This window comes from Lepidothrix coronata, unplaced genomic scaffold, assembly GCF_001604755.1.
Source record: "Lepidothrix coronata isolate B3197 unplaced genomic scaffold, Lepidothrix_coronata-1.0 Scaffold36, whole genome shotgun sequence".
In the NCBI taxonomy this organism is placed as follows: domain Eukaryota; kingdom Metazoa; phylum Chordata; class Aves; order Passeriformes; family Pipridae; genus Lepidothrix; species Lepidothrix coronata.
This window is the reverse complement of record NW_016690216.1, coordinates 2,437,542-2,459,408: the sequence shown is the minus strand read 5'-3', so window position 1 is coordinate 2,459,408 and position 21,867 is coordinate 2,437,542. Positions and strand designations below refer to the sequence as shown.

General features: G+C 37.7%; 2 protein-coding genes and 1 long non-coding RNA gene across 10 annotated transcripts in view; 2 read left to right on the top strand and 1 right to left on the bottom strand.

Moving 5' to 3' along the window:
* LOC108496086 overlaps positions 1-721 on the top strand; it is a 3,851-nt gene extending 3,130 nt beyond the window's left edge. The window contains exon 3 of the long non-coding RNA XR_001874317.1: positions 366-721. This is a non-coding gene — a long non-coding RNA (uncharacterized LOC108496086). The remainder of the gene's footprint in view (positions 1-365) is intronic.
* The window catches only part of XKR9 (XK related 9), a 21,463-nt gene extending 15,695 nt beyond the window's left edge, over positions 1-5,768 (bottom strand). For 5 of the 8 annotated variants that reach the window (XM_017812496.1, XM_017812497.1, XM_017812492.1 and 2 more), the window contains exon 1: positions 340-452. Coding sequence is in view for 2 of the 8 variants with exons in the window: in XM_017812493.1 (XP_017667982.1) it covers positions 340-374 (35 nt within the window). In the remaining 6 variants the exon portion in view is untranslated. The other 3 variants (XM_017812493.1, XM_017812494.1, XM_017812490.1) reach the window with 3 other exon arrangements.
* On the top strand, positions 5,669-21,867 carry LACTB2 (lactamase beta 2). The gene is made up of 7 exons (XM_017812498.1): positions 5,669-5,910; positions 6,498-6,661; positions 7,940-8,063; positions 10,771-10,949; positions 15,119-15,267; positions 16,941-17,022; positions 19,608-21,867. The coding sequence occupies exons 1-7, from the start codon at positions 5,789-5,791 to the stop codon at positions 19,649-19,651; spliced, it is 864 nt and encodes a 287-aa protein (XP_017667987.1). The 5' UTR covers positions 5,669-5,788; the 3' UTR covers positions 19,652-21,867.

Here is a 21,867-nt window from a genome sequence, read left to right as displayed (position 1 = left end):
TACTGTGTGCATGCCCAACAAGTTCTTTGTAATGGCTGTGAGCAACACGAATTCACTAATTAAAAATGTAGTTTTATATTGCTCCACAATAAAATCCCAGGGGTGTCAGAGAAGAAGCAGCTCAGCAATTACAATGACACCTGTTCTGTCCCATAAATGGCCAAATGAATACAAGCATTCTGTCAGAATATAGCTTTTGGAGATGATATTTCTTTTAAACTCATATTAGGCTACTGCGTTCTTTTGCAGCAAATTGAACATCTGACACCAACATAAACCTCTATAATATTTGCAGAGAAAAACAAAATAGTTTCATTATGCCAATCCTGCCTTGCTAACTCCTGACTTGATTGTTCCACTTGCAGAAGATCCATTGGAATGGACTTGGCCACTGATTCTTCACAACATTCACTTCACTGGAACCTCGATGGATGAGACTGCAAGAGTAGCTGCAGACAAGATGGACAGTGGCAAACTGACTGGACTAGACTATTTACAATTAGCAGCATTTACCAAGAGTGTCCCTCTCTTTGGATCTGGGCCAAATTTGAAAAGCACCTGCTCTCCAGTACAACATAGGTTTCTTTTAAACCCTATAAAATCTCTATTGATCTTAGTCAATTATTAATATCATTCCTTTCTGTATGAAAGATGTTAGTCATCTGAGATATGCTCTCCTTGAATTATAAAAATATACATAATTTAGCAGCAGAGCAATAAATACATTATATACTGCATTTGGTATATAGTTTTAAATTCTTTTAGCTCCACCACAGCTTTTTAAAATTTGTAATAGCTTTCCAAGCTATTTGCCCAAATAAAAACTAAGCTACAGATTTAAATCAGCCACATCACAAATTCATTGTTGTGACCTTTGTTATAAATTAAAAACGACAAAAACTTTGTAGCACAGAGAGAGAGGCAAGGTTTGTGTATCTGATTCATGGAGTGTAAGTCAAGCAGCTCACAAGCTAAATTACAGGCTGGATAATTAATTTGTTTTCTGGTTAGACTTGGCATCAAAGCAAGCACATTTCTAAATTGTGACAGATCTCCTCTGGTATTCAGTACACATCCTTTTATTTGGTTCCAAATGGGGTAGGAAGGACCTTTTCTCCCTGCTTTGATTAGTGTTAACAGGACACTGAACATTTTATCTTTGAATTATTTCAGACATTGGAAACCAAGGTCCTCACTGGGATAAGCATAGAAATACCCAGGATGAAATGCTGACCTAAAAAATTTCTGAAGATTTATTGTGTGTCTTTACTTTTGATACTTTCTTTGCAGTCAAGGAATGTTTTTGCCATTGGTATTAAGGGACGTTACCCGAGAAAATGCATGGCTTGAAAGAATATATTGGTTTATGACTTCATCTCAGTGTAATAGATCCCCCTGCTTCTTCATGAATTATTCCTGTATAGTTGTACAAGCTGCCAGCAGTTTTCTATCATCATAGCTTCTTGGTACCCTGCTACAGCAGAACTCCTGGTCACCTGCCCAGAGAACGCAAAAGTATTTATGTTCTGAGCAGCATTAACATACAGGTTTTGAGGAGAATCTTACAAAGTCACAGAACAGCTGAGGTGGGAACGGACTGCTGGAGGTCACCTGGTCCAACCCCCCTGCTCAAGCAGGGCCACCTACAATAGGCTGCCTGGGACTGTGTCCCGATGGTTTGTTAATACCTCCAAGGAGGGACACTACACAACCACCCTGAGTAACCCGTGTAGCACTTGGTCACCCTCACACTGAAGAAGTGTTTCCTGATGTTCAGAAGGAACCTCCTGTGAGCAGTTTATGCCCATTGGCTTTGGTCCTGGCACTGGGTACCACTGGAAACAGCCTGACTCCATTCTCTTTGCATTTACCCTTCAGGTATTTATAGGCATTGATGAGAATCCCTGAGCCTTCTTTTCTCCAGGCTGGACAGTCACAGCTCTCTCAGCCTTTCCTCTTACAGAGAAGTCCCAGTCCCTTCAACATTGCCTCTAATCATCTCCCATAAATCTGCTGATCTGACTTTTTGTATTTTCTACACAATGTTGCCTCTTAATGTAGGAATCTTGTAGCCCATGGCCTTCCTCTGCAAAATCTTCTTCACTTCTGTTTGGTTTAAGGTCTCTTTACTTATCTCTGTACCAGATAAAAAGCATAAAGAAAGAAATATTCTGCAAGTACCAAGAAATCTTACTTTTATAAATAGCATCTATAATTGCATTAAAATAACTTCAAAATCTACCAACTAAAAATCCTCTCAACAAGACTTACATGTACCAATGTCTATGCAGATAAGTCTGTCAAGACATTTTCTATCTACTATTCAGTTGATTCTGTCTAACTACTACAGAATTACATGCTTGTGCTTAGTTCTATTAGGCTATTACACAGCCACAGTGGAGAGGCATTTATCCTCAACATTTACAGTTAAAATGTGGAAGAAAGCCAAGTGCCAGTAGTCAAAGATTTCTTGAGTGCTAAAAATTCAAACAGTGACATGGTGGGATTTTCAGAAATACCAATCTGTGTCTCACAGTTGTTACAAAATAATCTTCCATGATACATCACATTGTATATTACCAACAATCTCTTTCTAGGTTTATTGAAACTCAGCTTTTTTTTTCTTTTTTTACTGGTAGCCTAACACTATCTACTGCAGAACATTTTTCGCCTCAAAATTTTGTCTTAACAACGTAAAACAGAAGAGAGCGCTATAAGAACCTCAGGATAACACTCATATTTTCTTGTACCACATTAGAGCATAACAGCAAGACTTTCACTACATGCCTATTAACTTCTGTATTTGAAGAGAAACAACAGACTTTTTAAAAAGATGGGCCTGTACAGGAAATGATAATAGAACTTGCACTTCGTTTTCCAAAGGCACCATTGCTGCCACCTACAGATGAAATAGATTCATAGCTCCTGCTAAATAACTGGCACCTTACTATTTCTGAGTAATCAACAGGTAAAATTCAGATAAATAATTTCAGAAACCTTCTCTAAACTCAGAATTGTCTTAAAAGTAGAAAACCACTTAAATACGCAATTTGCCTTGGGTTAGGTAGTAACTTCTTCTAAGGACGCAGCAACTAAAGACTGAAAATGGGTTGAATGTACCAACAAATAGCTACAAATTAAGCACAATAGGGCACTTCAGGATTAGGTAAATTCAGGTCTAGTCACAGTTGCTTATAAAACAATATAGAGACAAATTATATGGGATGAGATTGGAATATTTTGTATAGGGTTTTCTTGCTTACTTCAGCAGCACACCTGCATACAAAAAGGCTTCTTTCCTTTGACCTGAAACATCCTTTCTGTTGTCTGTAGTTAATGCTTTAATGAGCTTGAAAATAAAAAATAAATGCAATGGGTTTATATCTCAAATAAGTAAATAGATATTCTAAATCTCAAATAACTAAACATTTATTATATAAATCAAAGAAATTGTCTTGAAGGCCTAAATATAGGGATTATCAGCATCAGTGGCACATTTTCTGTCTGTGGCTTTTGTGATGCTAACCAATTAACAGCTGCAATTGAAGTCCATGTCCAGGAGTAAATTTTTTTAATTACTGCATGATATAGGCCTGCATAAGGTACTGCCTGGCAAGTCACTTGTGCATCATGAGGCAAGGTATTTGGCTGCATGGGTGACTGCAAGGTAATGCAGCTGATGGGTTAGCAAGCACTTTAAATGTAGCTAAACTAGCACTGAAGACACAGCCTAGAAGCAAGCTTGCTGTTGGTCCCTGGACAGCGAAGGTGCGTCACTGCTGTCTGGCCAAGCAGTATTTGTTCTCTGACCTTTGAGGCCAGCTGAAAATCTGAGTTGTGAGCTGATACCAGCAAGTGCAGCATGGCTAGGCAGGCAGCAGGACCTACCTCAGAGCTGCCTCCCTGCCTTGTGCCATCCCCTGCCTCGCACTGCCCAGGAAGCCAAAGGCATCAGGAGGATCTGTGCCAAACCAAGAACCAGTTCCCAACACGGGAAGGAAGAAAAATAAGCAGTGTTAGAGTGGGGAACACCAGTTTGTCATGCATGGCAAGATGCAGACATTTGTTAGTATCTGAAGCTTTTAATAGCACATCACCTGGCATGTATTGCATGTATTACCTGTCCACAATAGCATTTAAGTCCATTTAAAAAAAAAATTAAACTTTGAATTTTCATGAAGTTACAAAGTTCTGTTGAAGCCACAAAGTTTTGTTTTTCAGTTCCATGCTGTGCACTGAGTTGTTTGTTTCTAGTAAGGCTTTTGGAACTTTGCCTATCAAGATCATGTTTGGTGATTTCTGTCCCTTCAGAAGAAAGTGAGAATCTGTTCTGTTTGCCCATGTAAATCCTAGAAATGGCCCTAGATCACACATAAGTGTTGCACCTCTATTTTCACATAATGAAAAGAACATTTAAGAAAAAAATATGCCACCACCAAATACTTTTTGTTCTTTGTATTGCTACGATCATCTTAGAAATTTACATTTATTTGTTATAGGTAACATATGGGATCTAATATAGATATAAATCAATCAGATAATATTTGAAATTCTAATATTGGTAACGTTCCCATAATAATATTACCTGCTTTTATTTCAGGTTAAATTATGTTTATTCTTCATTTACAGGTGGTTTAAGGTGAGAACAAGCCTGCCCTAATTTCTTTAACAATGTCAATTGAAAGGCAAATAATTGGGGGGTTTCAGAAGGGACACTGCAAAGCCAAACAGGTGAATTTCAGCACCTTGCAGACTCTAGAATGAATGCTGTTTGCAAACACAATATTACTACCTGACAGTGACAAAATTTCACAAAATCACAGAATGGCTGAGGTGAGATCACTGGAGGTCATTTGGTCCAAGCCCCTGCTCCAGCAGAGCCACCTAGAGCCAGTTGCCCTGGACCATGTCCCGATGACTTTTGAGTATCTCCCAGAATGGAGACTCCACAACCTCCTTTGGGCAACCTGTGCCAGTTCCTGGTCACCCTCACAGTAAAAAAGCGTTTCCTGATGTTCAGAAGGAACATCCTGTGTTTTGGGTTGTGCCCCATTGCCTCTGGTTCTGGCACTGGGCACCATGACAGGACAGGCAGCAATGGCCCTGTGACAGAGCCTAGCTCTGTCCTCTGTACACCCTCCCTTTACGTATTTATATACACTGATGAGATTTTCCTGGGCCTGCTCTTCTGCAGGCTGGACAGTCCCAGCTCTCTCGCCCTCTCCTAACAGAAGAGATGCTCCAGTCCCTTCATCATCTCACTGGCCCTTCACTGGACACTCTCCAGTAGCTCTCCATTTTTTTTTTAAATGCTGAATCCAAAATTGCTCCTATATGCCATACAGGAGCATATATAGCTCCTACATACTCTGTAAGTGGGCACCTTCCTGGAATATACAGAAGGTGCAGCTGCCCCTGCAACAAATTTCTCTGGAAGAATCCTGCAGAGCCTGGACCTGCCTCTCACTGAGCAGCAGCGAGGCACCGACCGGGAAAAAGAGGACTGAATTCTACTGAGAACTGTTCTCCACGAAGGATAACTTTATCCCAGTGGATCACCACGGCGTTCGTTGGCAGAGGCCGAGTTTCAGGCGAAGCCCGGCGGCCGCCCCGCCTGGGCCGCGGGCCGGGAGGAGCCGCCTCACGGCGGGTTCCCCCCAGAGCCGGGCGGAAGGCGCCGCGACCGGGCACCGGGAGGCGGAGCACGGGGAATACAGGCTTCCGCCTTCCCGCCCGCTGGCCTTGTGAGGGGAGGGGAGCTGGGAATTCGGGAGGATTCGCTGCAAGGATGGTGTCGCTGCTGCCGCGCATCGAGCGCCTCTCGTCGCGGGTGGTGCGGGTGCTGGGCTGCAACCCGGGGCCCATGACTCTGCAGGGCACCAACACCTACCTGGTGGGCACCGGGCACAGGTACCGACCCTGCTCGGGAACGGGGCAGGGAGAAGGGGACCTGGCGGCGGAGATCGTCTCTCTTTCCCCAGCCGCCGGTCGCTTCCCCTGCCCCGCCGCGGGGCTGTGCGCTGCCTCTGGAGCGAGAGGCGGCTGCCGGCCTGTTCACAAGTCCCTTAATTAGGGTGAGAAAGAGGAAAGAAACACTGAAGCGTTAGATTTTCGGGGCAGGTGCCCGGAGGTGGCTTGGACAGGTGGGGTGTGGAGCCTCGGCCGTGCGACACTTGGGCGGAGGCCGGGAATTCCCTGAGGGAAGCGGGTGGGAACCTCAGGCCGCGCAGCTCCCCGGCCGTACTAAAAGATGGTTCCTGCTACTTGTCCCGGAGTTGTAAATGTGTGGGCTATGTTTATTATTTATCTCAATTTTAAATTGTCTTGACGGGGGGTTGGCATATCGGGAAGAAAGAGATGGCGTGTGGATATGGAGACATCAGTTATTGCAACATTTCCATGCAATGTTGTCTTCTTCTATTATTTTTTGTGTTTCAAAAGAACACTCTTAATTCTGTGCTGTTTGTATGCCCCTCCCTTTTTTTGTCCGTGTGTAGAAGAGTCCTTATTGACACCGGAGAGCCAGCTATTCCTGAATATATCAGCTGTTTAAAGCAGGCACTGTCAGACTTCAATGTCTCTATTCAAGAAATTTTAGTGACACACTGGCATCGTGATCATACCGGTGGAATACCTGATATCTGCGAAAACATCCCGAATGGTAAGCCAGAGGTTTCAGATATTGAAATCTCATTTCATAATAACATTGAAAATGTTAGATACGTGGCAAGTGAAAAACATTAACTGAATGCTTCTGTGCAAAACAGCGGGATTATTCTTCTGGAATCTTCATATAAGATACATGTACTTTCATGATACTGTTGCAGTGTATTGAATGAGAGCAATGAATAATCTGAATATTGTATTTATAGTACTACAGTTTTTCTTCAGTGCCTGTGCATACCTTCATAGTGATTTTTTCTTATATGTGAGTAATGAGAACTTAGATTACCATCAGCAGTTTACGTGGTATTAAGTGATGTGAGAAAAACTTGATAATCCTTCCTTTTTACATTGACTGCAGTGACAAATTGATTGTTATTTTCACTTGTGTAAAAACAAATAACTTGAATTTTGAAAAAAAACCATGCATAACTTTGAGATTCCTACAGGAGCCCACTAATAATTGCTGGCAAATTCGTAGGCCTCAGATCATGAGGGGAAAGTGGTAGGGCAGTCCACAGGTAAATTCTGATCTAAAAATGTGTTTTTCATATTGATAAACAGTAGAAGACATTTCTGCTTTGGTACCTGGGAAGAGAATAAGCAGTATGGATAATGCAGTAATTCTTAACATTGTTGAACTTTATCATGAACTTTGTCACAGGCTTTATTTTGTAAAACTGCTAAGTACTTTTCTGCAAAGAAGCCTGGGCACTACTGAAAACAGCTGGTGTCTTGGTGAGGATTTTGGGCTTGTCAGCCCATGAGTGTGGTTGTAAAGACTAGGAAGGAATATAAATGCCTTTCTGGGTTCTTATCCATAGGTGTTCCAGCCAAGGCATGCACAGTTCAGAACAATAAAAGCTAAGGGAAGTTGCAGCTCAAAAAAGTCTCCAGTTTTAGGCAAATGTTGAATCATAATGAGAATGCGAGTGCAGAAATCGTAGTGGTGTTGTAAAAGTTTATGCAGGGTGGCTCTTGATGACTCAAGAAGGAATATTTGTAAAATATTGTAATTACTGACCTTTTAATTTCATTTCTGATTGTTTTTTTCATCTTCTAATTTGTTGCTGGTACAGAGTACAGTATTCAGAATCAGTGGCTTTCTCTATTCTTTACAAACATAAAGTTACTATACAGAATTTATTGTTTCTAGTTTTGTATTTGTACTGTGTGATAAGTAATAGTACTCATTAAAAAAGTAACCTTTCTGTGGAATTAGGTTTGTTAGTGACAAATTCCAAACATCAATTTCTTTACTTTCTTTAAATATTAGACTCAGGATATCGCATCTGTAAGCTCCCTCGTGTCCCTCACTGTGAAGAAACAATAGAAGGAGGACATAAATATTTTTATCTTAAAGAGGGTGATGTGATACAGACAGAGGGAGCCACACTCAGGTAAACACCAATTTCTGCAAGTTCTTTTTTCTTCAGAATTCTGACACGTACATGTATCCTAATTTCTATGACTGCAAACCCATACATCTAGTCTTTTCATCACTTACACATGTGGACTTCCTGTCATAATCCAGCAGGTATGTTAATACAAAGAAATCGATTTTATGAATAAGAATTGTCAGGAATTAGCCTTTAGTCTTTGGACTCAGCAGAGAAAATTCGGAACATTTCCCTAGGAAAATATTTTCTTTGGGAAAATCAAATAAAATTTTACATACTTTCTTATCACTCTTACATAAGTACTTACTATTAAAATTGATACTTTTGTGAAAATGTATGGTAGTCTGGATGGATTATTTAGCATGCCTTTCTCTTTACTTTAAAAATATTTCCCAAGGAGACACTAAAACATTTAATACTTAAAATGTTAAATTTTAAACCTTGAACCTATGAGGTTCTTGTAGGGTGCCAGTCTGGGAGAACTTCTTCCCAGGGAGGATATTACCTGTAATGTTAGTTTGAATGAGTGTGAAACAGAAAGCCACTCTGCCTCATGGAAGCACACACACAACAAAAGGTCTGATCGTTCTCTCTCCAGGCTCCTTTCATTAACAAGGCATTACACTTCTAAGGACAAAGTTTGCTTGTTTTCCTCAGTTTAGCTGGGAATTACATCCCAACTTGCAGAATGTCAGTTGGTTGATTGGAAGAAAAAAAAAAGCCAGATTTTTTTTAAAAAAGGGTATTTTTAGGACATATTTGTCCAAAAGCATTTTATTTTTTTAGTGTAAAAAAAAAATTAATAAAAAGAGTATTATATTGCATATTGAAGACCTTTCACTTCCCTAAGTGGCCCATGTTTGGTCAAAAATTTAAAGATGTAAAACAACTTTTTAAATTTCAATCCTAGTAGGACAAGAGTGGCACATTTTGAAGTTTGAGGTAGTGGAGGACCAGGCCTAAGCGTGTTTTGTCTCAAACATTATGACTGTCACGACAAGAAAGTTATGATTGGCAGAGAGGATCCCATGGAAGTGGGGCAGCACTGAGGCAGTTCCGAGCCAACTTCCTTTTCTGCCTTCAGACTCATGCCTGCATCAGTCCCCCACCCCAGCTGCCTTCCTGGAGGGCTCAAACAGGCTGGCTGTGCTGTTGTGGGAGTTGGGAGTTTGTTGTAAAAATACAGGGCTATTTAGCCAACACCTTTGAGAAGTTTGTTGTGAGGAATGGGAGTTTGTTAAGTGTGTTGTCAAAGTTAAGTGGTTGTTAGCCAACACTTCTGGGACTAAACAGTGGGCTAGTTCCCAGGGTTAAGACGATTATACCACTAAGCACAGGAGTTCCCTATCATGTGTCTGGTGTCTTTGTTCAGCCTGGTGAGAATTTATAATAGACATCACAGCCCCTATGGAGTCATGACAGGGGTAATGCATCCAAACTTCGTGCTTGGTTAAAAGCAGGTAAGCTCTTTAAGAATACTCTCAGATCCACCGCTGGTCCCAAGATAGCAGTATCTGCATGTTAAATTTTAGTTAGCAACCTTCAAGTTTTCAAGGTGAGCCAGGCAGTGCTGGGTTCATTTTCCATTGTTTTTCCATGTTAGTGGTTTCCTGGTAAAGTTTCATCAAGAACTGGAGGATAACACTTCCCACAAAGGCAAGATACAACCCATCATCTCGATTTTGATGTTGCTTCCATAGGGTGATGGCTCACCTGCTTCCTTCTGAGCTCAGTAGGAAGGAAATCATTGCGTTGGATGGTGCTGCACTTGTGGTCTCCTAGCCCTGGCTGGGAGCTGTTTAGCCTTTCCCTGTATGCCGTGCTTGGCACCAGCTCTGGCAGTTCCTGATCACTGCTTTGATGCATCTGCCATTAACAGGAAGATTGTGACCAGTTTCAGCAGTGGTGCCATGGGAGCTGTGTTACTCTCAGTCTGCATCAGCCTCAGCGTAAGGCCTTCTGCCTTTCAGAAATCCTAGTGAAAGAACACCACAGTGCAGCTCCTTGGCAGCTCAGGTTACCAGATATACACACATATCCACTGTCCCTTTGTGGCATGCTAATGCAGTGCTGATTCAAGATGTGGGTCCTTAGTCTTTACCATTCAGATGTTTAATGACCTGCACATAGAACAGCTAAAAGACCATGGTTCTTTGTATTTGATGGCTCTGCTCCTCTGTGCCATGGGGCTTTCAGGGAAAAATAAATTTTGAGAGATTTAACTTTATCTGGGTCAGGTTCAGAAATTTAGAGTTAATTTCTAAAGGAATAGACATCATCATTAACCTTGTTGCTAAGTACAAGGTGTATGTCAAGAATGTCATGCTTTTCAATTTGGAAATAATATTTGAATCTTTCTTTTTGAAAGCTTCAGAGTAAAGCCCTCTAAAACAGAAGTTGTACACGGCTAGTCAGCTCCCTTAATGCACTTGTATTATGATGTGTCATGTAAGTAAAAGCATGTCAATAAGTAAAGTTAGAGATGATGATCTGTGTTCCCTACCTGGTATAAGGAAATGGACTGGGATTAGACAAAGTGTCACCCTGGTTACATGAACTTTTCAGCCTTATTTTGGTCAGTTTTTTTCTGATTCTTGTGGGCTGCTTTGCAAGTGTGTGATTTTATTATTATTTGTTCTTGCTTCAAAAATTAAGCATATTTGCTGTATGAAAAACTTATGCTTTTTTGTTGTTGTTCTTTAAACAGAGTTTTATATACACCAGGACACACTGATGATCACATGATTTTACATCTAGAAGAAGAAAATGCTGTATTTTCCGGTGACTGTATTTTAGGAGAAGGAACAACAGTAATTGAAGACCTGTATGATTACATGAAAACTTTGAAAAGGTTGTTAGAAATGAAACCAGATTTGATATATCCAGGTAAGTGGTTCTATTTTTAACTTCTTTCTTTTACTGTGTAATTTTGAAGTATGTCCTCCAAGAATTTGAGAACTCTTATTACAATCAAACACCATTCCTGATGTAACAATTCAAGTTCATTACTTAATAAGCACTAAGCTAAGATGACTTTATGGCATGGTGGTTTGCAAGACTTGAAAATTCGTAGTGATAGGTATCTTTCCTTCCTGAAATTTCTCCATTTGAGGGTGAATCTTGTGTTTCTGTGCCCAAAGCCTCCAGAGGCCAGAATCTTTCACTGTTTAAATTATACAGCAAATTTAGTTTTCTTATATTACCATATCCATGTGTCTTAATGTTACCCTGGAAATAATAATTATAGTTGTTCTTTTGGTCCTTTCCATCCCCACATATTCTGCTGCTGTGAGTACCTAGTAAAGTTTTTTGAGAGAGATGTCTGTCCCTTGCAACACAGATTAATCACAAATTCATCTTGAAAAGCTGCAGAACTGTGAAATGGTTGTCTTAATTAATGACTTAGGTTAAATTTGAACAAGAGCCAAACATGTTCTAAAAATAAGTTGCCGATTCACTCAGTCTGTGACTTTTCTTTAATTTTTTTCCTCTCTTTCCTGCAAACCTTGGGAATGCATTTACTTTTCCTATAAATCATGTGTCTGTTTGACAAGACTGCATTTTAAGAACTCATTATGTAACAAAGGTTTAAGCTCCTCATTTGCTTTCTCAGAGCTACATCTCAGGATTTTTTTCTGCCTTTTTTCTGTTTCATCATCTTCAACTTGTCATTCTGAGCTACTGTGTCTACATTCTCAGTCCTGTCTTGTTCCCATTAACCATCTATGTTTAGCCTACTGTCTTGTCTTCACTCTTAAAATAGCCTTCTTTTGAAGTAGGTGTCCTTTAAGTGCTTTAAGATCTAAGCATAAAAATGCTATTTAAGAAAAACATCATTATAGATATTCCATGGACATGGAGGCTGATGTAGTCAGAATAGCAACTTGGTCATAGTTATTGACTTAACTTCTATTAAAACTAAAGATATTTTAGCTTCCAGAATCTCACTCAAATGTTCTACTCTCTTTCAGTCTGTTCCTCTAATTCAGTTTCTGCTTTCCAAAAGTCCATATATGCCAAATTCTATTTTGTTTATCAGTTTTGTCTGTTGTATTTCACTCTGTTCTTAATGGTTATGTATCTAGATTACACATTCACCCAGGCTGAATATTTGTGCCTTTTATATGTAACTGCTACTGTTGTAACTGTGCTTCTACTGTACTTGCAATTAGGAAGCCAGTGTGATATTGTGCATTTTCAGTGATGAGTAGCCAAGTATTGAGTTGGTTCAAAATTAACTTTCTTTTTTCATCCATGCACCACAAAGTGTATGTGCAGTTGGGTAGAAGATGGTTATTGCTCAATCAGAACAACTGTTTATGCTGTTGGATAAGTACAGCAGAAGGTAGTTTGCTTTACTACACATTCTATGTAAGTTGAGAACTTCGTCTGTACTGCAGTTTTAGATCTTCATAATTTTTGAACTGTTCTTCTGTTCCCCATCCATGCCTTAGCACTCATGTGGCAGCCTCAGAATTAGATGAATTTTTGTAACAAGCTGACTGCTGGCTAGGTGTGAGTAGCTGAATTTTGCCAATCATTCCCCTTCCGTGCTTCTTTTTGAATTTAATGTAGAAGTGACTCAGGCAGAATACTCATGACATCTACTTACAGTCCGTATTTGATGAGAATCCTTGGGACAAGAAAAGAGCATTTTAGTCAGCAGAGGGCTCCCCATCCTGTAATAATGAACAATATTCCTTCATAATACAGAAAAAATGGTACTGGAGTTAGGAATCTATGCAAAATTTCATGAGCCAGTTGTTTTCTTCAGTTCTATCCTTTGTGCTGTAATTTAAGGTAAGAGTATCTGTATTATTTCACAGTGTGTTACTGGAAAATAATATGAATCTGTCTGATATAAATTCGTGGAATGACAGTCATATTTTGAGAGTGCTTTTCGTGTGCTCAGAAACGTTTTACATTTATTCAGATATAAATCCATTTATGGATGAAGTTAACTATATTGCTGTCCTGGAAAAATGATGGATGGGAAAGATCCACATCTGGATTTAGTTCATAGATTTCTGACATCATTTTAATGTATGTATATGCATACACAACAGCTAGGGATCAGATGATGTAATGCATATGAAATGCCTTTAACTTTGCAAAATGTGGATTCCATTTCAGGTCCTGACATTGGTCCTGTAGTCTAAGTCAATTAAATCACTTGGAAGCGTGGGGACAGCTTTTAAGATGCCTTGTGATTCCATGTGCAGGCCTCACTTTTGATTGCTTTAATGAGACTTCTGCCCTTAGAGAATGCAAGAGAATGGACAGTTACTGTTACAGTCTCTGCTTTGTATACCCTTTAGTGTGTTTTTTCTAAATTTAAAGTTTTGGTTTTATAAGTGGTAACAGTGTTATATTTGTAATTTACTTTGTAAGGGACAATAGCTTCAGATTAAATATGTTTGAAATCATTAAATATAAATGCATATGGCAGTATAGTTTTATATTTGCACATTACATATCTTATATTTATAATACTATATTTACACAAGGTAAGCTTCAAGCTATATTTAGTAATTTCAGATGTGCTGAAGTGAGTGTATAAGTTGAATTGTGTATATTTTGACTTATGGAAGAACAGATTCCTTTGACACTTTATTTCACAGATATTCAAAACATGAAAAACTAATTGCTCTTTTTCTATAAGCTGCCTGTCCTCAGGCAAAATGAGCTTTAATTTAAAGAGCCTTAATACTAAAAAGCCATTTAGTCAGTTAACCCAAAGTACAAGTAAAGAATAAGGTGATTTTTTTAAATAGTCCAAGAATCTCAAAAAGAAACTGTCCAATTTGGATGATACTAAATAACTTCTAAAAGAAAGCTATGCTTTTTTACACTAGTTTCTTTTCTACTAATTTTGTAAATTACTCAGAGTTTACATTGGCAGAGCTGGAAATTGCTGTTGCTACTTCAGTGAGATATACAGGCAAAGAAATAGGAAACCTTGCTATAAAAAGCATGTGATGATTATTCATGCAAGTAGATTTCTCAATAAGTAAAACATTAAGTTTAATTTCTGTGCATGTAATTCTCATGGCTGAAGAATATTTTCATCTATCATTTTAGTGCACCATGAGGCAGTATTTGATTTTTCCATAAAGGTTAGTGCTTAACCAATTAAGCCTTTTCTTAAGGTGATTCAAAGACCTGTCAGTAAGCTGAACATTTCGGAACTGGCACAGTCAGTCCAGGAAAAAACATGTCTGGGTTTTTTTTATTAACCAGCTGGACATAAAATGACCCACCTGTAACTTTCCCTGTGCCTTGCTTATTCCTGCCCTGACACATTCCGACTGGCTCGCTGATTTGTCCCTTCTATTAATTTTTTTTGATCATACTTATGATCACTTATGTTTTTAAAGGAATAAAATACGGTGTATGAATCAGTTCTGAATATCTGTCCTGGAAAATTACCTGTCACAATTAAAGATGCCACCTCAGTGCTTGCTAGGTCGTCCCCAACAGGACAGTAGTACTTGAGTCCTTTACATCAGCCACTGTTGTTCAAAGGCCAGTATCAGTTTAAATTATCAGTATCAATGTCCTTTGGGGAGGGGAAGACAGGCAAACACAGATACCATAATACCATGAATCTCATTTTAAAGTCTGCTCAGCAGACTTTAATGAACTCCTTTCCATTTTTTTTTAATAGCCTAAAGTAGTCTTCCCTTGCTTTCCTCATCCCTTCTGAAGTATTCCTTTTCCCCATTCAGACTTTTCATATCCTAATTCTTCCTTTCCATCTTAATGCTTTTCAGTTGCAGACTGTGATACAGACATTCAAACTTAATTGTGGCCTATTTATATGATGGGAAGAAAGAAAAAACAACAAAAAAAAAAACCACACACAAAATCATTCAAAGAGTGTCTGACAATTTAACATCAAGGATGCTCTGACAAGGTGATACATAAAGGTGCTGCTTATTCCTTATGACTCTTAAATCTACCGGAGTTTATATAGGAATGTTTCAATTATTCAATAGCATACTTAATTCCAGATTTGAGTAATAGTGCTCTGGTACGTGTGTTTTGATTTTTAGGTCATGGCCCTGTAGTACGTGATGCAAATACTAGAATCCAAAACTACATTTCTCACCGAGTTGCACGTGAGCAGCAAATTCTAAATGTGTTCCAGAAGAATACTGGAAAATCATACACATCCTCAGAGCTTGTAAAGATAGTATACAAGGTAATTGTTGATTCAAAGTTTTTAGAACATTGAGGTTATGTTCATAAAATTGTACATAACAGTTGAAGTCTTTGAGTGAAGACCATGGTGGCTTCTTAAAAGAGAGAAAAAAAAATTCTGTTTGTTCGGGGTTCACTTATGACTGCATCTAAATTGTATTGCTTAAGCACTTCACTGGAGTGAGACCCAGATGATTCTTACGAACTTCTTATTTCACTACCTAGATGGCCCTAAGCACAGTTTCATAGGATGAAGCAAAAATAAAGTTGTACAACTTGGTTCTGAGTGAGAAGTATAACATGGCGAGTAGTCACTGATTTGCCAAACTGTGTTTGGAGTCTCCTGAAGACTGGTTAGAACTTCTAGTTCCTGATTTATGTCTGCAGGAGATTGCAGGTAAACTGCAGCTCTGCAGAGATGGATGTTGCTACTCAGAAGTTGGATAGCTTGTGTGTCATTAGACAGGAGTAAGAGTATTTTTTTTGCTACTTCATCATTCTTCATGTAACCTCCGCAATCCCTGTTGTGTGGGGGTTGCCCCTCCTAGCAAGCAGAGATGAGAGATACAGCATTTACTTAGGAGGAAGATGACAAAGTTGCCAATGGCTTTGGCTTGTGCACAGATCTGTAACAGCTTCACAACTCGTTTTCCATGGTTCTGCCAACCTCCAGTTTCCAAAAGAATGAGTACGTCAAATTGAATGTTTTGCAGTGCTGATGTACCGTTACCTGTGGCAATTCAGCTTCTGCAGTTTTCCAGCCTGATCAACTAGTTTTTAAGTATACAGCCATTGTCATGTTTCTGTAAATCACAAATCACTTGTCCTATATATATAAAATTTTTTTCAATACTACTAAAGCTTTATATTACAAAGAAAAGTGCGTGCTTTCAAAGTATTTTAAAGGTTCACAATTTATTTAACTAATTTTCTAGTGAATTTTCCTACCATGCTCATATTATTTAGAGAAAAACTTTTTAATTTTCAAAAACAAAAAAAAAAGCTTTACTTTTAGGATGATAGAGCTGGAGAGGGGGATTTTGAGTAATCATTATAGATGCCACAGGCAGGGACATCTTCTACTAGACCAGGTTGCTCAAAGCCCTACCCACACTGTCCTTGAACACTTCCAGGGATGGGGCATCCACAGCTTCTCTGGGCAACCAATGTTACTATTTTTTACCTAATGAGCATTGAAAAATTTTAAGAGATGTTTTGTCCTCCTGAAGCTGTTATATTTTTTAATTGTTCACTTATTTACAGACACTAATCACTGCAGGATATTTAAACCTATGCAAATGTTGTTGTGGAATAGAAGTGATAGGTTTATGTGGAGAAATGCATCTTAAATTTGTCTTTAAAAATACTCAACTACACTGACAACCCAGACAAAGCTCAGAAGAGCACAGTCTTCTCAATGCTGGCCAAAGTTTGCATCATACAAACGGATAATGCAAAAAATGAGCAAAGTAAACAAAAATGTGTTGTTAGACTGATAGTTTAACTGGTGTAAAAATTATTTACTCATCTCTGTTTTCTGTTACTAACTGAATGTTCAACATGGTAATTCAGAAGAGGAAAATATGTGGTAATAAACCATGAGTTCCATATATTGAAAAAATAATTGATGAATATTTAAACAAACACAACATGCATATTGTTTGTTCCCATTAGGAAATCCCTGAAAATTTACTTCCAGCAGCAGAAAAAAACCTCCTAGTCCACTTGAAGAAGCTGGAAAAAGAAGGAAAAGTGTGTAAGTTGTGGATGAGGGGTAAAAGGAGGGTCATTTTTATTTTCATGTTTTATGTACTGTTACTCATTTTATTATAGTGCATTATTTTATAGGGGGGAAAATGCAATTTGTTGCAGTAGCTTTGTTTCAGTTTGAAGTAGAGTGATATACAAAATGATTGTACAGTATTTTCAAACTTTTAGAAAATATTCCATGAAGTATTTATTACTTGCCTAGAGCACAGTGCATATACCTTTAAATTTTTATTTACAGCATACCATAGAATACATTCCTAATGCTAGCATTTATATCTTTGTATATTTTCTGGAATTCATACCTAAATATGCAAGTACATAGCATTTTATGGGTTTACATTTAAGTTTCTGCATTTCTTAAATGCATATTTTTGTGTGTATGTGTTCTAGAGATGTTTAACATCAAGCAGTGTAAATTTTTACGATTTCTGATTAGTACAGTACCTAAGCAGAGCAACTGTATTTAGTTTACTGTTTCTATTTCTGTAATGGCATGTGCATATGGAAATGTTATTCAGACAGAAGCTAAGGAATATATTTCTTCCTGTTCATCACATAACTGCACCCAGGACTGTCTACTTATAAGTAAATAACGACACAAATATTTACAGCTGTTTCAGATTTTCAGCATTTACCAGCCTGAATAACAACATGAAATTAGTGGGGTTTTTTTCAACTTAGACCTTCTGTTTATTTTAATGATAAAACAGCTACTAGATACTAATTGAACAACTGAAACTTAATTTTTGTAATAATAGTAACCTTCTTTTTATTCAAAGAAAATAGACTAGTGTCACACAAACGCAGTTATTACTCAAGTTCAGAAAGTGTTGTCTTTAGACTTACTTGTGCAGAACGCCAGAGAAGCTTACCAGCACGATACTGCACCAGCTTTTAAATATTATCTCAATTCTTGGTTATTAATATGCATTACTGACCTACACGTTTCTGCACTTTGGCTCCAGCAGATTCCTCAAGGGCATTGGGCGCTGTTGACTGGTTTATCCCTTCCTTTCACTACCAAAGTAGTTCAAGAAACAGCATTTTCTGTTTAGATCAAGTAGTGGATAAATTAACTTTCCCTTGAAAGGTAGACTTGCAGTCTTCCCTACAAAAACCTGTGTGCATCTTGAATGTCTGGGAATTACTTTGTCTGAGCTAGCTACAGACTTAAGGTTTTATTTGTTTGTTTGTTTGTTTTCCCAAAAACACCATTTCCGTGTTTACTGAACAAAAATAACTCAGTTTTCCTCAGAAATCACTTTTCAGTTTTGAAGAGACAGCAGATACAGTCAGTTATTTGTTCACAAAGAATCAATTACTTGAAAATATTGATATGTTTAAATAACTAGAGGAGATACTAATCAGAATAATTGTGACTCTTACTCCAGTTGGAAGTCCTTGATTCAGGTGTATGCTCCTGTTTTCCAGGAAGGACAAGAAACGCCCTTTGAAGTTTTTTGGTTTGGTTTGGTTTTTAAACTTCAGTTTGTGCTCACAGAGAAGGAGGAAAACAATCTCATCATAACACTTGGGGTGCTGATCTCTGCAGTTGCTGAATTTTTAAATATAAGCTTAGGCCCAGGTCTATGGTAAATGCTTAACATCACGTGACCTTTGTCCATTTTTCAGTTCAAATTAAGGACGTCTGTTAGGGAAAACTGATTCTGTTGGTTCTGGGCACATAGCATGCCAATGCTCGTGTGCTCTCATGGCACTTGCTCATTTGATTTTTATGTCCTTTGATGTCCTTTCCACCTACTCAGAGTTGCAGCATTTCAAGTTTTGTTCTCATTGTGGAAGACTTGAGTTGTAGACGTAACACTGTCTGCTTAATTTTCACAAAATATTTTTCCCAAGAAACATCTTGTCAGTATCGCTAAGGAGTGTGACAGGCACATTACAACCTTATAAGAGAGTTACTCAGTGCAAATGATGGCCATATGCTGTCTGCTGCAGTCATTAATTTACTGCTTCATACTGGGGACTGCGGTTTTTCTTAGTACATGACTTTTATAACTTCAGTTGGGAGTGACACTGCCTTTACAGATCTCCTTTTCTTACTTGAAACAGAAAAATAATGTCTTGTAAACAGGAGCACAGCGCAATATGTGCATGAAAGCTTTCTCCCGTGTTTGGATATAATTTGGTCATTATATCATTGCTGATGAAGAGACAAAAATAATTTGAATGTTCTTAATTTAGCAGCACAGACTTTTTTTCCCTCTAAAGTTTAAAAATTTCAGAAAATAGAACAAGGGCTCTTCTACCTCAGATTTCTTAATATCTAGAAAGTTTAATGTTCTGAACTTTAAATAACTAGAGTATTATTAAACCCTTTTTATTAATCTCTCTTGATGTTGCTAGGTTACATTGTGAAACAGTTAATGTTTATCACCTTCCATGAAAACTGAACATTGGCCTGAAGGGAAGTATTTCAGTAGCTTTAATAAAAAATTACATGTCTACATACATGTGCATGTACAGGTTTAAGTTTGAGATAGTCTAATGTTTATAAATAGAATCTTAAGGGTTGGTTTGTGACTAATTTGGCCTTTTTTTTCTTAACAGTACGTGACGAAACTCCCACCTTCAGATGGAAAAACAATTTATAAGTTATGCAAGATTGCTCAAGAATGTATTTAATCTGCACAATTGCTGTATGAAAAAGTATACTGATGAGCTCAGCCTATATGAAAAATAAAAACTAATTTTTACTTATTTTTTTTTAAATCAGTAACACAGTTTTAAAGCAATGTTACAGTCAGTTAACTAATGTTTTTCATATTCTACTTCATAGGAATTTTAAAAGTATCCTGATAGGTACTGAGTTAATAAAATGGAATGAGCGTGAAGAACCAAATCATACCTTTGTTACAAAATGCCCAGTTTTATCATCAGTGGCAGAAGACAAATAGCAAGGTCTTATGAACTTAATATTATGATGTCATAGAGCAATATAATAAACTTTATAAATCAGATATATAAAAAACTGTAGTAAAAAGAAGAGAAAATATGTTATTCTAAACCTGTTTTCATTTGCTTGTGCTTCTCAAGAAGTGATTTTCTAATAAGTTATCTGTACATTCTAAAAAACCAAGTTATTTCTATTAATAGATGTAAATACTGGGGGTTATGTTCCTTTTCTAATTTAGCTGACTGTGCTCATCTTTGCTGGTTGTTCGCTGCAATAGATTTGAACAAATACTGAAAGTAATTTCAGGCTTCTCTGTTTTCTGGTGGAAACACCATTTCTATGGAATTCATTCAGAGGATTCAGTAATTTTAACTAACCAGTAATTTTAACTAACCAGTCAAAAATGTCCTGAGTTGGAGTATATTCTTAAATTCTTTATCTTCTAAGATTCTGCAGGAATGTAATTTAAAATCTATATAAATTGAGATACGTATTACACACCATATGAAGTTAACTTTATCTGTGACATCATAACTAAAAATCTTCAAGTTTTGCTGTTAAATCCACTTAAATTACAAATATTTTAACTAAAGGTTGTATTTGGTTGTAAAATACTGTATAGTGTATTAAAATACGATGTTTGATGATTAATTTAAACTGTGAGTTCCCTTCTCTGTGTAGCTTACACCTGAAGAATAGTGCATAAATGTTGGCATTACTTTGTGTGTTCCAAGTATGTGGCATTTAATGATACATACACTTCTTTTGATGTTGGCTCAACCTTAAAAAACAAAAGCAGGTATGAAATGTTTTGAAACAGGGACAAATATATGTCCCTTAAAACCTTTCACCATTCCATCCTGTACCCTCATTTGTGAAATATGAATATGTTTGGGTATGTCAAGACATGTCGTCATACTTAGCATTATTTTATGGAGTTGATGGGATTTGTTCTGATCAGATGAGACAAATCCAAAACAAAAATGCTCCCGAGAACAGCATCCAAAACTGAAATCATATTCTGAAGTAGCAGCCAGACCCCTTCAGAAGGGAAATAATTACTTTCTGCTAAAATTACGCTGTTTGCAAACTTCATTGGTCTGACTTTTGGCCACATCATGGCATGCACTCACTTTTAACTTTTGGTGCAGTGCTGTTTTGAGGTCTTTTTCAGGTCTCCTAGTTTTCCTTTCTTTTGTATTTTCCATTTACTTGCATTTTTCCATTTCAGACTCTTTTTATTCCTTCCCCACACAAACATTTTTTTTCAATTCCTTTTGGATTCTTTCTCTCTTCATAGTTACTCAGAAGTTTTCTCATGGACTTCTTGCCATTAATAATTAGTTCTTCTGTAGCTATTTCATGAATTTGTAGTTTTCCATTGTTAGGAATAAAAGCATAACTATCACTACTTTCTTTTTTAAAAATCACATGCTCTTACATCGTTTTGCTTCAGGAAAACAGAAATATCAGTGAAATGACACAGTTTTCTGTCATCAGTGAAATGACACAGTTTTCTGTCATGAGGTCTGAAAACCTAAGACAATAGGAAACCAGTATGAAGAGGTGATATTTCATTCTCTTTTTGATCTAAAGAAGAAATCTAATGTTGCCTAACCATTTTCTTCTGTTTTACTGTAAGTTTTTAAATACAGGGAAATGGCTTTAGAATCCAATTAAAGAATTGTTGGAACTTGCAGACAGCGAAGAAAGTAAGAGAATACAAATCAGAGAACTTCATATTCTGTGCTGTGCCACGACAAATGCCTGACATCTTCGAAAGAAAATGAGGGAAAGGGCAGTTTAACCAGACAAGTCATTAATGATTGTGTATTGTGTCTTTGAAATATTAAGAGCAGAGTTTGCACTGTTACTAAGATGTATATGTAATAAAGGGTGCTTACCTTTGCTATG